This window comes from Atractosteus spatula, chromosome 6 (genome assembly GCF_055471065.1).
Source record: "Atractosteus spatula isolate fAtrSpa1 chromosome 6, fAtrSpa1.hap1, whole genome shotgun sequence".
In the NCBI taxonomy this organism is placed as follows: Eukaryota; Metazoa; Chordata; class Actinopteri; order Semionotiformes; family Lepisosteidae; genus Atractosteus; species Atractosteus spatula.
Window position 1 is genome coordinate 16,824,383 of NC_142711.1, and position 12,875 is coordinate 16,837,257.

A 12,875-nucleotide genomic window follows, 5' to 3' on the forward strand; every position below is an offset into this window, starting at 1 on the left:
AGAGAGGGCTTACAGAGTGTTGGCGGAAATCATCCTTACTTTTGGTAGTGTGTTATGGCAGCCTCAGCATTTAGAGTAAAGGAAACCGGCTAGAATTGTTAACATCGCTAGGAAAATAACTGGCCGAGCCCAGAAAGAGCTTCAGGAGCTGTACTCTACTGCAGTTCAAAGGACAACCCATCTGATCATCGACGACCCCCCCCCACCACCCTCTTCAAGCCCATTTCCAGCTGCTGTCTTCAGGGAGGAGGAGGTTCAGACAGCCTGTGGCCAGGAGAAATGGATATATTTCTCCTCCCTGTGGCGCCGGTATCTCGAAGTGACTGTTTCTGTATGAAGCGATCGGATTAGTGAAGTGACGGTGTGATACCGGCAGAGCGAGATGGGTGTGTGTGTGTGTGGTGTAACATGTGCAAGACTATCGCTTGTCCTGAATGTGTATTTATGTTCAGAGCTATTTGTTTCTGTAAGTGTCTACGGTGATGCCAAAGACACATTTCCACCCTTCCGGGTGGACAATTAAGTTTTATGAATAAATGACCAGGCCGAGTGACAGGACTCAGACGGACGGACTCCGAGCGCTACCCCATTACATGTCCCCCCCCCCCCACCATGCCTGCTTTCCACAAGTGACGTCTTTCGCGTTTCTTACAGCACTCAGGTAAAATTAGGAGCGTCTTACCTATTCCGGGGGCCACGTAAATGAAGTAGAGACAGGACGTGGAGAGCGAAAAGAAAAAAATAAAGGCTAGGAAGGACCGGTTGGACACTCGCAGCAGCCTCCTCAAATTTACCATCTTTGCTCACAGCCGCCGATCACACAGGAATAAAAATAATCCCATAAAAGATTTTTTTTTGTTTTAAAAAAGAAATCCTTCAACTGTTTACTCCAAAGGCGGCAATAATTATGTTTAAAAGAGTCATTTAAAAAAAAAATGTAACTGCCGATACAGTTCGCATCCTTTATGCCGGGGGATGCAGTAAAAAAAAAAAATGCTTTGTAGTCAGAAAACCCGAATTGCTTTCCTGAGCGAGAAATTTCCAGACTGAAAGCGGGCCTCGTCAAACCCCGCGGAGCCCACACTGCGATTGTCGGAAGGGCATCGTGGTGCCGATCACATCAGCTCAGCGAAACGGAATCTGTTCTTTTTTTTTTATTCGTCAGAAAAGCAAATGGACATATTCCTTCATGTTTAGATTTTCTTCTTTCCTCCGACAGTGAAGAAGTGTAAAACGATCCTGGGGGGGGGGGGGGGGGGGAGAAACTGGTCTGTGTCGCCTCCTCCCACTCACCGAATCGCTGCTGTTTTCCCAAATAATCACTGAGTCCGACCCGAATCTTGTCCGGAATGGCCCGACGGGAGGTGTTGGAAACACATCGGATGAAGCAGGCGGTTGCAGATGCGCCGAAAACACATTTAGGGTTGTAATTTAAAGAACCGGATCCCCCCCAGAATTAAGTCAGGTCTCGCTCCAATTCATTTCTGCGGGTGCCATTGCGGACTTTGTTTCCGGTGGGTGTTGCCGCCGGGCCCCTTCGCCCCCGCCCTTCCTACATTCACCATGGCAACCGCTCAGACTGCAGTGAGGAGCTGTGAGGTCATCCCGCTGTGTTCGGAGTGTTGTCACGTGACCGGCCCCGCCGCGCCTGTGTGCTGACGTCAGTGCAGCGCGGCCCGTCGCCCCGTTACTGTGTTGCCGAGGGGAGCAGCGTATTTGCCATGAGCCCGCTCGTCGTGTTGGGGTTGGTGAGACTGCTTCTGCCTTGAAATACAGGCGAAACGTTAGGGAACTTAAAACTTAATTAAGACATTTAGGTTAGTACAAAATAAACGCATGAAGGCTCTTAGTTCGTTTCGTTTGTCCCTGTATGATTTGTATTTGTCTTTACATTTATCAATGTCTCTTACTGCCTGCGGTGCGTTTTCGTGTTCTTTTCCTCGATTCGCACCTCTGTAAACGCTTATTTCATGGATGTAAGCAAGTGTAATTGGATCACATTAAATTTGTGGGACTAGTTCTCCCGGTAGAATATCAACCCGTGTCCTCAATGTACACTTAACAAAATGAGGAATCATTCGATGTCATACTGAATCAGACTTCCCAAACAGTAAACAGGTTCAGAATAAAGGAGTACTGGATTATGGGCAGGTGCAGTAAGTGGATTATGTATAAAGTAAGAGGGGTAACGTGTAATTATACGGGCGTAGTGTGCAGTAATTGTGGGGAGAGTACAATTACAGGATCTGGTGCAGTGTGCAATCCTTTAAGAGTGGTGTGAAATTAATATGTGTAGGTAGATGTCTTATGTCATATAGGATTTGTGAGGTCATGTTTACTTCTACTGCTCGTAGGTTTCCGTGTGCGCTTAATGCAAAACACATTTCTGAGAAATTAAATATTATCGTAAAGTCACGTCGCATTTTTCAACAAGTGCTGGCTAGCTGATTCAAACGTCCTCTTTCCTGCAGTGTTAGACATGTAAGTTCACTAGACGCGCTTAACGGTTTGAGTTTTATATATGAAAGTAAGGTTTTCCACAAAACCACTCGGATACTTAAGATTGACAGTTGGTAGGGTAATAATTAGTATTCTAGCTAAAAGAACCCAGTACAAGCACATTGCCTTACAAGCCAGAGATCTCTTCATTGTTGGCAAGTCACAGTGAGTTGCACACGCTTGTTCAAACATCATTCTCTGCAATGTCACATTTTAATGCATCAGAAATATATATATATATTTAACTGTACAAGGAATTGCATTGCAGTCCTAGAAATGTTCAAAATCCTGAATGGTGTTGACAAAGTCAACCTGGTGGCTAAGGTTGTGTTCAGCCATGAATCGAGGATCACAGAGCACATGGGGCAGTTGTGGGGCAGTGCATTTAGACCTGTGAACAATATGCACAAAGGCTTGTGGGCACCTCAGCAGCCGTTTCCTTAGAAGGATCCTTCAAGATCCCTGGATCAACAAACTGATAGCAAACAGAGGAATGTTGTGGATTTATGGAGCAATTAGATGATGTCATACTTAACATCTATGATGTTAAACGTTTTGTGTTCTTACTGCATATGAGTGCAAACACTTTTACCTAAAGCCCAGAGTAAAATATTATTTTTTGATTCAGAAAGTATTTCATTTTCAGTTCATTTTCATTTCAGTATACCTTAATTATACTGCAGTCATTTACAGCAATATGACACATATTCTGACAGATGATGAAAGAAGATGAAAGTCTAGAACTTGTCTACTAAAACCAAATAGATGGACAAATTAAAGAATTCATGTATGTGGTCTTGGAAGTTTGAGGGAAAAGATGATGAAGTATTGTATATCAAAGTAAAGGAGGACTATACTGAAAAGTGGTATACTGTAGATTCCGAATGGCCAAACCAATATAAAGTGCCTTGTTCTATTGATCAACCTTGTATTTCATGCCTACTTTTGATAAATTCTATTCTGCTTCCCTTCTGTGATACATAGACCATAGTTTCCATCTGTGTCATCCGATTGGATTTTAAAGATGTAACATGAATGTCAGTGAGGTTGATCAGGTCTGTTTGGATGTGGTCATGGCTTTTTTCAATGCTTTCTTTATGTGCACATACCCTCAAAACTGCACTACACAGTTAATGTATTTTGCATTCTAGTGTAACAGGTCTCAGGGAGTGTAAGATGAGACTGTAACAGTGATGTCACTGGGAGATCAAACCCTTTCAAAGAACGAGCTGCACTGAGCACACCTACATCTTCACTCATTGTACAATAACTGGTGTATTTTTAGCTTTGCCAATCTGTGACTAGTGACACGAGTTTCTGAGTAAAATGGACTCTTATTCATGATCTCACAGTATACAATGTGGACACAGAGAATTTGAACACATAAGAACATAAGAAAGGTTACGAATGAGAGAAGGCCGTACGCCCATATCACACTCAGGCGTGCTGTGGATATTTATTGGGCTCACAGTAAATAAGTGCAATTGGCAAATAACATTGGCAGCCGGAGAATTAAAATGAGTGATGTAGTTGAGATTGAAGAAGTGACAGATGCTGTTGGGAAATGGACAAGTGCTGTAAGCAGTGTTGGTGGTCCAGTAGGAGGCACTCATCCCTCTGGACCTGAATTTATGACCTATCACCCCAGCAGGCTTACTGAAGGATGTGTAGCTACTGTACCTCAGATGACACTAAACCCAAGTCAACACTGCTTGGTGATTGCTCTCTACCTAAGAGTATGGGTGTTATGCTCCGTGTCCTGGCAAAATCTACTTTGAGCTTGCACAATATGGCTTCTCCAAATCCCCTTATTAATTCTATTGGTGAAGCTCTTTTTCATTTTTAAAGACTGTCAAGCAAAGCCCAGGATGGTAGTACACTGCAGTGGTGGATGAAGTTAGTTTCTTCTGTATGTAAAGCGCTTTGAGATCCTTTGAACTGGAAAGGACCTCATAAGTTCAATTAGTTACACTGATCATTAAAGGGAAACTATTTTCATATTTCGGGGTTAAAAAGAATGAACATTGATGAGTGCATTTCAAACCACAATAAAAATAAATAAAAATAAACAGTAACTGGTAAAACCTCCAATCTACATGTACACCTCAAACGAGATAAAATTTCCAGGTATGCGCAGTGCCATATTCTTCAAATCAGAACAAGACAGCAAAACGCCCGGTGATGTATTGTGGCCCCATGAGATTGCAAAAAATCAGACTTGTGAATCCACCTCTTTTAATCCAATAGAAATATTGCTCTCGACTTCCAGACGGTTTTGCCGACAAATATTACTTGCTTGTTAACTCTGCGCGCAGAGCACATTGGAACATGTCTGCAGTGAAACGTCTGCTGCACAGCCTGTCCTTATTCACTCGTACACCACATCACATTCGTCATTACAGTGACTAGTGAGCAGGAAGGGGCCACATCACGTCGCAGTTCATGGGAACTTTCAATGGCGCCTGTGGTGAGACCGGGGGCTTGCGACAACATGGTGATTTACAGTACTTTCGCAAAGGTCACGATTTTGTGCTTAATTTGAAAATTCTGTCATTTTTGTCTATAACGTCAATTAATTTATTTTGTTACTGAGTTTTAATAACTGGCCTGAGAAATTGGGAGTGCAGTTCCCCTTTAATGAAGCTGCTCCTCAGTTCTGAGAGTAGGCAATTCCGTCATTGAGAGGTGAAGGTGTTGAGTGAAAAGGCTCTGGGAAAAGAACAGAGAGGGGAACACAGAAACACAACACAGAACGTCTAGGGGAATAGGGGCAGTGGATAAGGCAAGATGGGATGTTGACACAGATGAGAGGTGACACAGGCAGGAGTAGAGTAGTTGAGACTTTGGTGGGTGTGAATTAGGGTTAGGAATAGTGCAGGTAGCAAGGGAACAGCACGAGAAAAGCAAGCAAGAGGAAATACGAGACAAGTGACAGAATTCAGGATGAGCTGGAGTGCATGGATAGCACTGGCAGGGAGGACGGCGAAGAGGGAGTAATACAATACAGTGTCTTCAGAAAGTATTCACCTCTCTTGGATTTTTTCACAGTTGGTTATGTTACAAAATACATTTACAGTACATGGGACTCTGTCTCTGATCTACACGCATTATTCTGTGATGTCAAAGTGGAATGAAACGTTCTTGACACTGTTTTTTACATGGAAGTTGAAAGAACACACCTCAGTGTCTCGATCTGATAAGTAGAATGCCTGAGAGGAAAGACAGGATTTCTCCTGCCAGGCTGGGACACAGCTGGACTGGACACCCACTGCATCAGAAGCAACAGGCAGGCAAGAAGATAAAAGCTAGAGCTGAAGGCATGGAACACAACAAGGGGGGAGGCTGAAACAGGACTGAGGGAGGAGAGAGGAGAGAGAAGAAAGAGCCTGAAGCTGACAGCACAGGCAGGACACCTGAAGCTCACTGTTAGACGCTTACTTACTACCCAGTGCGACTGTTTTAACTTTGTTCTTGTCTGAAGCTGGAGGAGAATTCAATCTGGCAGTGAATGCTTAAATGGGAGGACATATATGCATTATGCTTTTGCACAGGAATAAATAATGTCAAATACTTGTATGCTGAAGAGTGGAAAGAAGTAAAAAAACAGCATTTCGGCTGTGAAATCTTCTTATTGAGTTTTCACAGCAAAGTCTTGAAACCCTTTCAGATTAACCCTTGAAATGGAGCGAGAAAGTGAATCAAATCACCAGCTTGTCACTTAGGAGGGCTTTGATTCCACAGAGCAAATACACCTCTTTTGTATGAAAGAGAGAAGCATGTGACAGTGAACCCTGCAGCATGTAGACGTGACTGTTTCAGAAGAATGAAGAGGTCGCCTTCCAGAGGACAGTCCTTTCAACAAGAGAATACCTGCAGGTAGATAACATGTGACAACATAAACACAAGGATGATACCATACTCTAGTCCCAGAAGGAGGGACAAAAAACATTGCAAAGGGTCAATTTAATTTATTTCATCTAGGGAGGCAAACGTCTTAATATTATTAGATATTAATATCACTTTTTCATTGCCTTTAGCACCCTCCAAAGGGCTTTATACAGGTCTATGCAGTGTAGCATTAATTTCCAGTCATTCTGCCAAACAAAATCAGCTCGAATTTCTTCTTGTAAAAGCACATAGTTACAAACAGGGAATATGAAAATAGAGCATATCAGAAATAGGCCAAACATATTAATCAATAACACCTCACACCTGAAGAAGGCTCCACGGCCGAAACGTTGTGTTTTCTTTCTTCTTTTTTTCAGCAGGGAATAAACCTATTACTTGTTCCTTTGCATATTAATCAATAAGCCAATTAAATAATCATAACCCCCAAATTATAAAGATTTTGCCATTTTACCACAGGCAGTTGGTATAATTGGAGGCACCTGGGTTCTTTGTTCTCTGGTACAGCTTTCGGGAAAAGAAGAATAATTCAGGTGCACTGGGTTAAACATTTATTAATAATAATAATGCACACACCAAATACCACACAACATACATGATAAGCTATTGATAAGGCATCCCAGAGGCCTGTGTTTTCAGCAACCAGAAAACCCTAGACTTCTACCAAGTATTCAAATCCTGTATAACACAGGCCAGCAAGAGAGATAAATGTGCTTTATAAACTCCCGATTCCAAAAATGCATTCATTAACCAGGAGAGATTGTTTTTAATTGAGGGATTCTCTGTACAGGAAATCAAAGTTTCCATATAAACAACAGAATGGCAAGCTCTCTCAAGGAGGTTCAAGTCCTTAAATGGAATCTGGTCTTTATGGAAGATCTGGACAAGGACCTCTTCTCCTTCTTTCTCTTCTTGTCCTCCTGTCTTCTCCCCGCTCTGTCTTCCTGCCATTTCATGCTGTGATCCCCGACTGTCCACGACACTATATTTGTTTACCCAGAGCTTAAGTAAGCAAGGCAAAGCAGATGATTCCTTTGGTCAGTGTCTCACACCCAGTACAACTCAGTAAACGCTGTAGCTCCGTTCTTGCTTCGAAGTTCCCTGAGTCCTTGACATTAGCCGGGTGTTAACCATCATCTCTAGATTCTTAAATATACTTCAGTAGCTACTTCCAGGAACCATAATAATATCACATCAAAAATAGGTGTTCTATCTATTTTAAACTTTTACAGTAAAATATTGCCTTGCACTGCGATCTGCTGATGGGAATGTGCAACAGCTCCCCCTGCTGTCTAGCCACACAGAAGCCACCTGTGTTGAACAATGAATGGGGAAATGTCCCTGGTTTTTCTGTTTTATCCATTATTTCTAAAATTCTTAGTTCTGATATTTTTGTTACAATAGTAATTATGTTACATTTCAAATGTAGAACATTTTTGTAAAGTCCATTTTGGATAATCTTGGATTGCAAGTCTTTGTTTAGTTCATTTCCTAACTTTTGTTCTATATTCTATTTTCAAATGGAGTTTTATCCAAATATTTTATTGAAAAAGTGAATTTTTCATTGATGGAACGTATAACAATACCTAGCCTACATTTTTTATACATCCGGTATCAACTTAATTATCAACATTTCTCATTTTTTCTCTGTTTTGGTACAGATGTACAGCACAAGCACAAGGTTTTACATCAACAGCTCCCTGGGTACAATGTTCATCTCAAGTCTTATGATTTCATAAAAATATTGCTCAGTGTGCGGTATCTGAAATAGAAGGAGCTGTACAATCTGCCATTCAAAAACCAAGATTATAATTAATGAATGAACAGCAAAAAATACCATTATGCCCTGCTGGGGTACTGATAGACATGTTGTTGCTCTCGGCGTGATTAAAGGTAGCCCTCTGTGAGACAGGTTGCCGGGAGAATGAGAAGCCCTGCTTGAACATCCAGACGCTTCATGCAGAGAAGCCAGGAAGCTGACTCTGTGGGGGACAGGCTACATCCTGGGAGCCAGAGGATTACCACACTGGCCCCTGACCCTCACAAGCTGAGTCCTGTACACCCTCACTTGCAGACCAGGAGAAACATAACCAAGCAGAAATAATAGACGTAATTCAGGAAGATACAATCCCAGTAGCAGCAGAATGACAGCAGCTCACTCTCTTCTCTGTTCCTGTGTAACATTGAAAACCCAGAGGCTACGTTCTGTGGACCAGAAAACACCAGAGGTGGTCGAGTGGTGGTGAAGGGTTTCATTTACCATTGAATGATGTTTTGCTCTTGACAGACCTGATGGAAGACAGCATGCATGGAGACATTGTGAGGAGAATTGTGCTGATTAACAGAGGGCAATGGTGACTTGATGGACTGGGGAGGATTCTTCTCCCCTATATTTCTTGAGCCAATGTTGTTCCAGCATTCCGGTCCAGAAGTGCTGATTTTGCAGCAGGACAATGGAGGGCCACACAGTCGCTAGGATTACAGTGGCATGAGTTCTCCTTACCTGAGTACAACAGGATGTCATTGGGACCAAGTCACAGGTGTCATCAACAGGAGACAACCTTGACTGGGAAACCTCTTCCATTGGCAGCAGTTATATACTGTTGGAGGAGTGGCAGGACATCCCACTGCATGAGATGCGGTGCTGTGGCTTGTCGTGTACCTCGCTGGTCTGCGGTCGGTGAGAGTCTGGGATCAAATCCGCAGAATAAACTGCTCTCGGTGAAGGTCTGGGTTCAAATCCACTGAGTGCATGGCCTTGGGGTGGAGCGGTGGCACTGTGGCTAAGGATCAGTGCCTGTGGCTGGAAGGTTGCTGGTTCAAATCCCATGGCTGGCAGAGGAATCCTACTCCGTTGGGCCCCTGAGCCAGGCCCTTAGTCCCCAACTCCAATGGCTGACCTTGTGCTCTGACGCCCAGCTTCTCTCTCCCCGTCTGTGTGTCTCATAGAGAGCAAGTTGGGGTATGTGAAAAGACAAATTCCTAATGCAAGAAATTATATAGGGCTAATAAAGTGATCTGATTTTATATGCAGAACCAGACTGGGACAAAGTGGTGATAATAGTTTTGTAAATCTATTTATATTGAGCCCTGACTTAGAAAATGGGAAGATGGATATTTACATCAATACTCCATTACATTACATATGAAACACAAATATATATTACTATTCTTTTATTTGATTTGTGTCTGTGTTTCAGATGTTTGAAATCCATAATTTCTACAAATTGAGTATTGCAATGGTACAGTATATACTGTACCAATACTATTCCGTCTCTTCTGGGAAAAAATAAAATGGCATGTTTGCTTTAATAGTGTAAAAGGGCTGATAAAGAGCTTCTGTTCCTAAAAGAACCTGAATTAACTTGCCTTAAGTGGTATGGACTATTGCAAGACTGTAACGATAATAGACAAGGGTTTCCTGAACTGTAACCCGATACTTATGACTCATTTTGCTTTTCACGTCACAGCTGTTGGTCCAATGAAACTTTAATAAATAAGTTCCAGACATGCTGTTTTGTGAAAAGAAAAGCCCAGCTGTGGAATATGAAGCTGTGGATATAAGATGTTGTTTGCCTCTCTTCAAAGGTATTCTAATGAGCAGAGAAGGCAGATCAAAGCATGAAAAAGAATGCTGGGCAAAGGGAGCTGAAAAATGCTTTGTACTGTCGTTCAAAAACATCAGCGAGTTGGGCTCAATGACCTGGGTATAGTCACACAAGTGCTCCAGTAAAATGTGAAATTAATTTGTGATGTTTTTGGCAATCAGAAGCAAACACGAGTGACAGTCAGTGGCAGAACATGACTTAATCACAACGCCAGTGTGGGTTTGATTAGAGCTGTAGAGCAGACCTACCCAGCAGACACAGCAACAGAGGCACGAGTCACAATTAGTCTCTTTCCTACAGTACATGTCCGCTGTAAAAGGGATCCACAAAATCTATCATCACACAGCCCCCGAACGTCTTCATTAGTCCGATGTGTGCAGTCTTGAGTTTGCAGACATGAGACGCTGAATATGTCTATAACTGCTTGGCAAGTTTATGCAAATTGTTCAAAACAGTATGTCAGGAAATATTTTAAATACAGTCGCAGAGCATCAAACACTGAATTCATTTCTCATTGTTTGGTTGGTTATGTAACTAGGAAATTTCAAGTTTGTTGTGCCTAATAATATAAATTCTCTGTAAACATATCTTTATTCAGTACTGTGATGAAGCGTTCGGTAGTAGATGTAGCTTTTTGTTTTTCTTTTATCTGCAGAAGAAAAAAATAAATTATTATATTTTCATCTGAAGAACCTGACAGGATATACTATATCTGCAGTGGAATGGCATAAAGGGCCTCCAAATAAAGCTAATAGCAAAGTCAAAACTGTTATTTTTGCTTTATAGCAATTCGTATTTGCGATCATGAGATTAGATTTGCATTTGGATAATAAGCACAATATATTATAGATCTAGTTTAGGGGAATTACCTACATATATTTAAGTATATTACAATGTTCAATCTAGTGACTATTCACTCAAAGTAAATTTCATGAGTCATGATGTCAGTATTTAGATGCACCTTCCATTATAACAATACCTGCATGATCTCTGCAACCCGTTCGGATCAGAAACTCTGTGTGTATTCGTTTGAGATACTTTGCTAAGAGCTTGCTGCGGCCATTTTGAGGTCTTGCCTATTCTTGGTGTATTCTGACTTCAGTTTCTTGTTCAGCAATGAAAATTCTGCTTCACTGGATTCTGATCTGGAGATCGATTTGCCAAGTTTAAGCTTTTACACATTTTGTTTTTCCTGGTGAACACCTTGGTTGCTTTAGCAGAGTCTTTTGGGTCATCGTCATGCCGCATGGCAGAATCACTTAGCTTTTCTATGGGTGAGTTTGAAAATGTCTTTTGTAAGTGAATTGGCCATATCTACAGCACAGTTTTACAGGCTGACCTCTTTGTATATGTCTCATATGTGGTATTTTACTTAACATTGCTGCTGTGGAATTAATCATTTGTTTCTACATTTTCAGAAGACCTTCAAACCCTACAGTTGTAGCAGGCCTGCACTAATTACTATAGAGAAACAGTGACAACGTCCTCTTAAATTTCTGATCTGATGTGATTGTTACTGAAAACAACAGAGGTTGCAAATAAATGTTAAAGCTGGGATACAAAAATGCATTGGGATTATTTAAATTTTAATCAATAATTTAAAGATTATGACAGTTTTAGACACACCAGTGTCGACATTGTTTGTGATAATAATCCCCAGCACCCTGGATTAACAGTTGCATTATACTTGTACAGTATATACATTTGCATACCTTCAAAAATGTTTTGGAGGGCCCACTTCTCGTGTTTTCTGTTCACCACTAGATGTCAGTGTTGCACAGCAGGTCTGTGATTTAGTCAGTACTTCGAAATAATAGCCACTATTTTCTATAACATTTATAAAATAGTATCTATACATGTCTATAGAACACTAAGCAAACTCTATTTTTTTTTAGTAAAAGGACTTGAGACAATAATCAAGACATTTAGTTTGAGTATGCCTCTCTGTGAAACCCCTAACGTTAGTCAAAATAAAAACCAAAAAAATCTGGTTTAAGTATTTATAGGAGTAAATGTATAGTGTGTGCAACCTTTTTAACAATGGAGTTTCACTATCAGAAATATTTAAAATAATTTAGTTGAAAAGATCGCTAATATATTGGCAGGTGTAATCAAAGAAGACTAGACAGGATGTAGGAAAACCAAAACAAAATATGACTTTTTGACAGGGAACAAAAATAAATTAAAAAGAGAAAATTCAATATTTCAAGTCAGTAGACATTACTCTCTACCTCTCTCTATTGCAACAAAAGCAGGGGACTGATTATAGCTGATACAGTTTTTAACAAAACAAATCTACATTTCATTCATGTGAAGTTTGGAGACATAGGAATTTTCCTTCACCACTGGAATCCTTCATTCACAACTTATCAAAATCACAGCTCTTATTCAAGAAATAGATACAATAATACAATTTCAAATGTCTAATTTTACCACCAGTGTCTCTCCCTCAAGCACATGCAGACTAAAAACAAAACAAAAAGCAGCCTTCAGCATTCATGCAGAGATGACTTTGTTATGCTCTACGTTGTACTGTAATACTCTCTGCAAGTGGTGATCCTCCTTATTAGCTCAATCCTCAGTTAGGCTAAATTGGGAGCCAAGCAGAATTGAAATAAGTTATACAACATAATTAAACAACGGTGTATTGCTTATTTATGTGTATTAACCTGCAATGCATGACTAATCCAACGATATCCTTTTATATCCATCACCATCAAAATGATACAGAAGGGAGAACATTTCACACCAAGTTTATTATTTTTCTTCACAGAGAAAGAATGAGGTTTGATTTGTGTTTGCCTTTAATCCTGTTGGTAGAAGCACAGTTTCACCACGGTCAATAAAGAAGTGGCATGGCAC

The 12,875-nt window shown here is 40.9% G+C and overlaps 1 protein-coding gene across 1 annotated transcript in view; it reads right to left on the reverse strand.

Annotated features, from left to right (window-relative positions):
- b4galt6 (beta-1,4-galactosyltransferase 6) overlaps positions 1-1,520 on the reverse strand; it is a 37,581-nt gene extending 36,061 nt beyond the window's left edge. The window contains exon 1 of the mRNA XM_088918263.1: positions 683-1,520. Coding sequence (XP_088774389.1) covers positions 683-797 — 115 coding nt within the window. The 5' untranslated portion in view covers positions 798-1,520. The remainder of the gene's footprint in view (positions 1-682) is intronic.
- Positions 1,521-12,875: the final 11,355 nt, after the last annotated feature.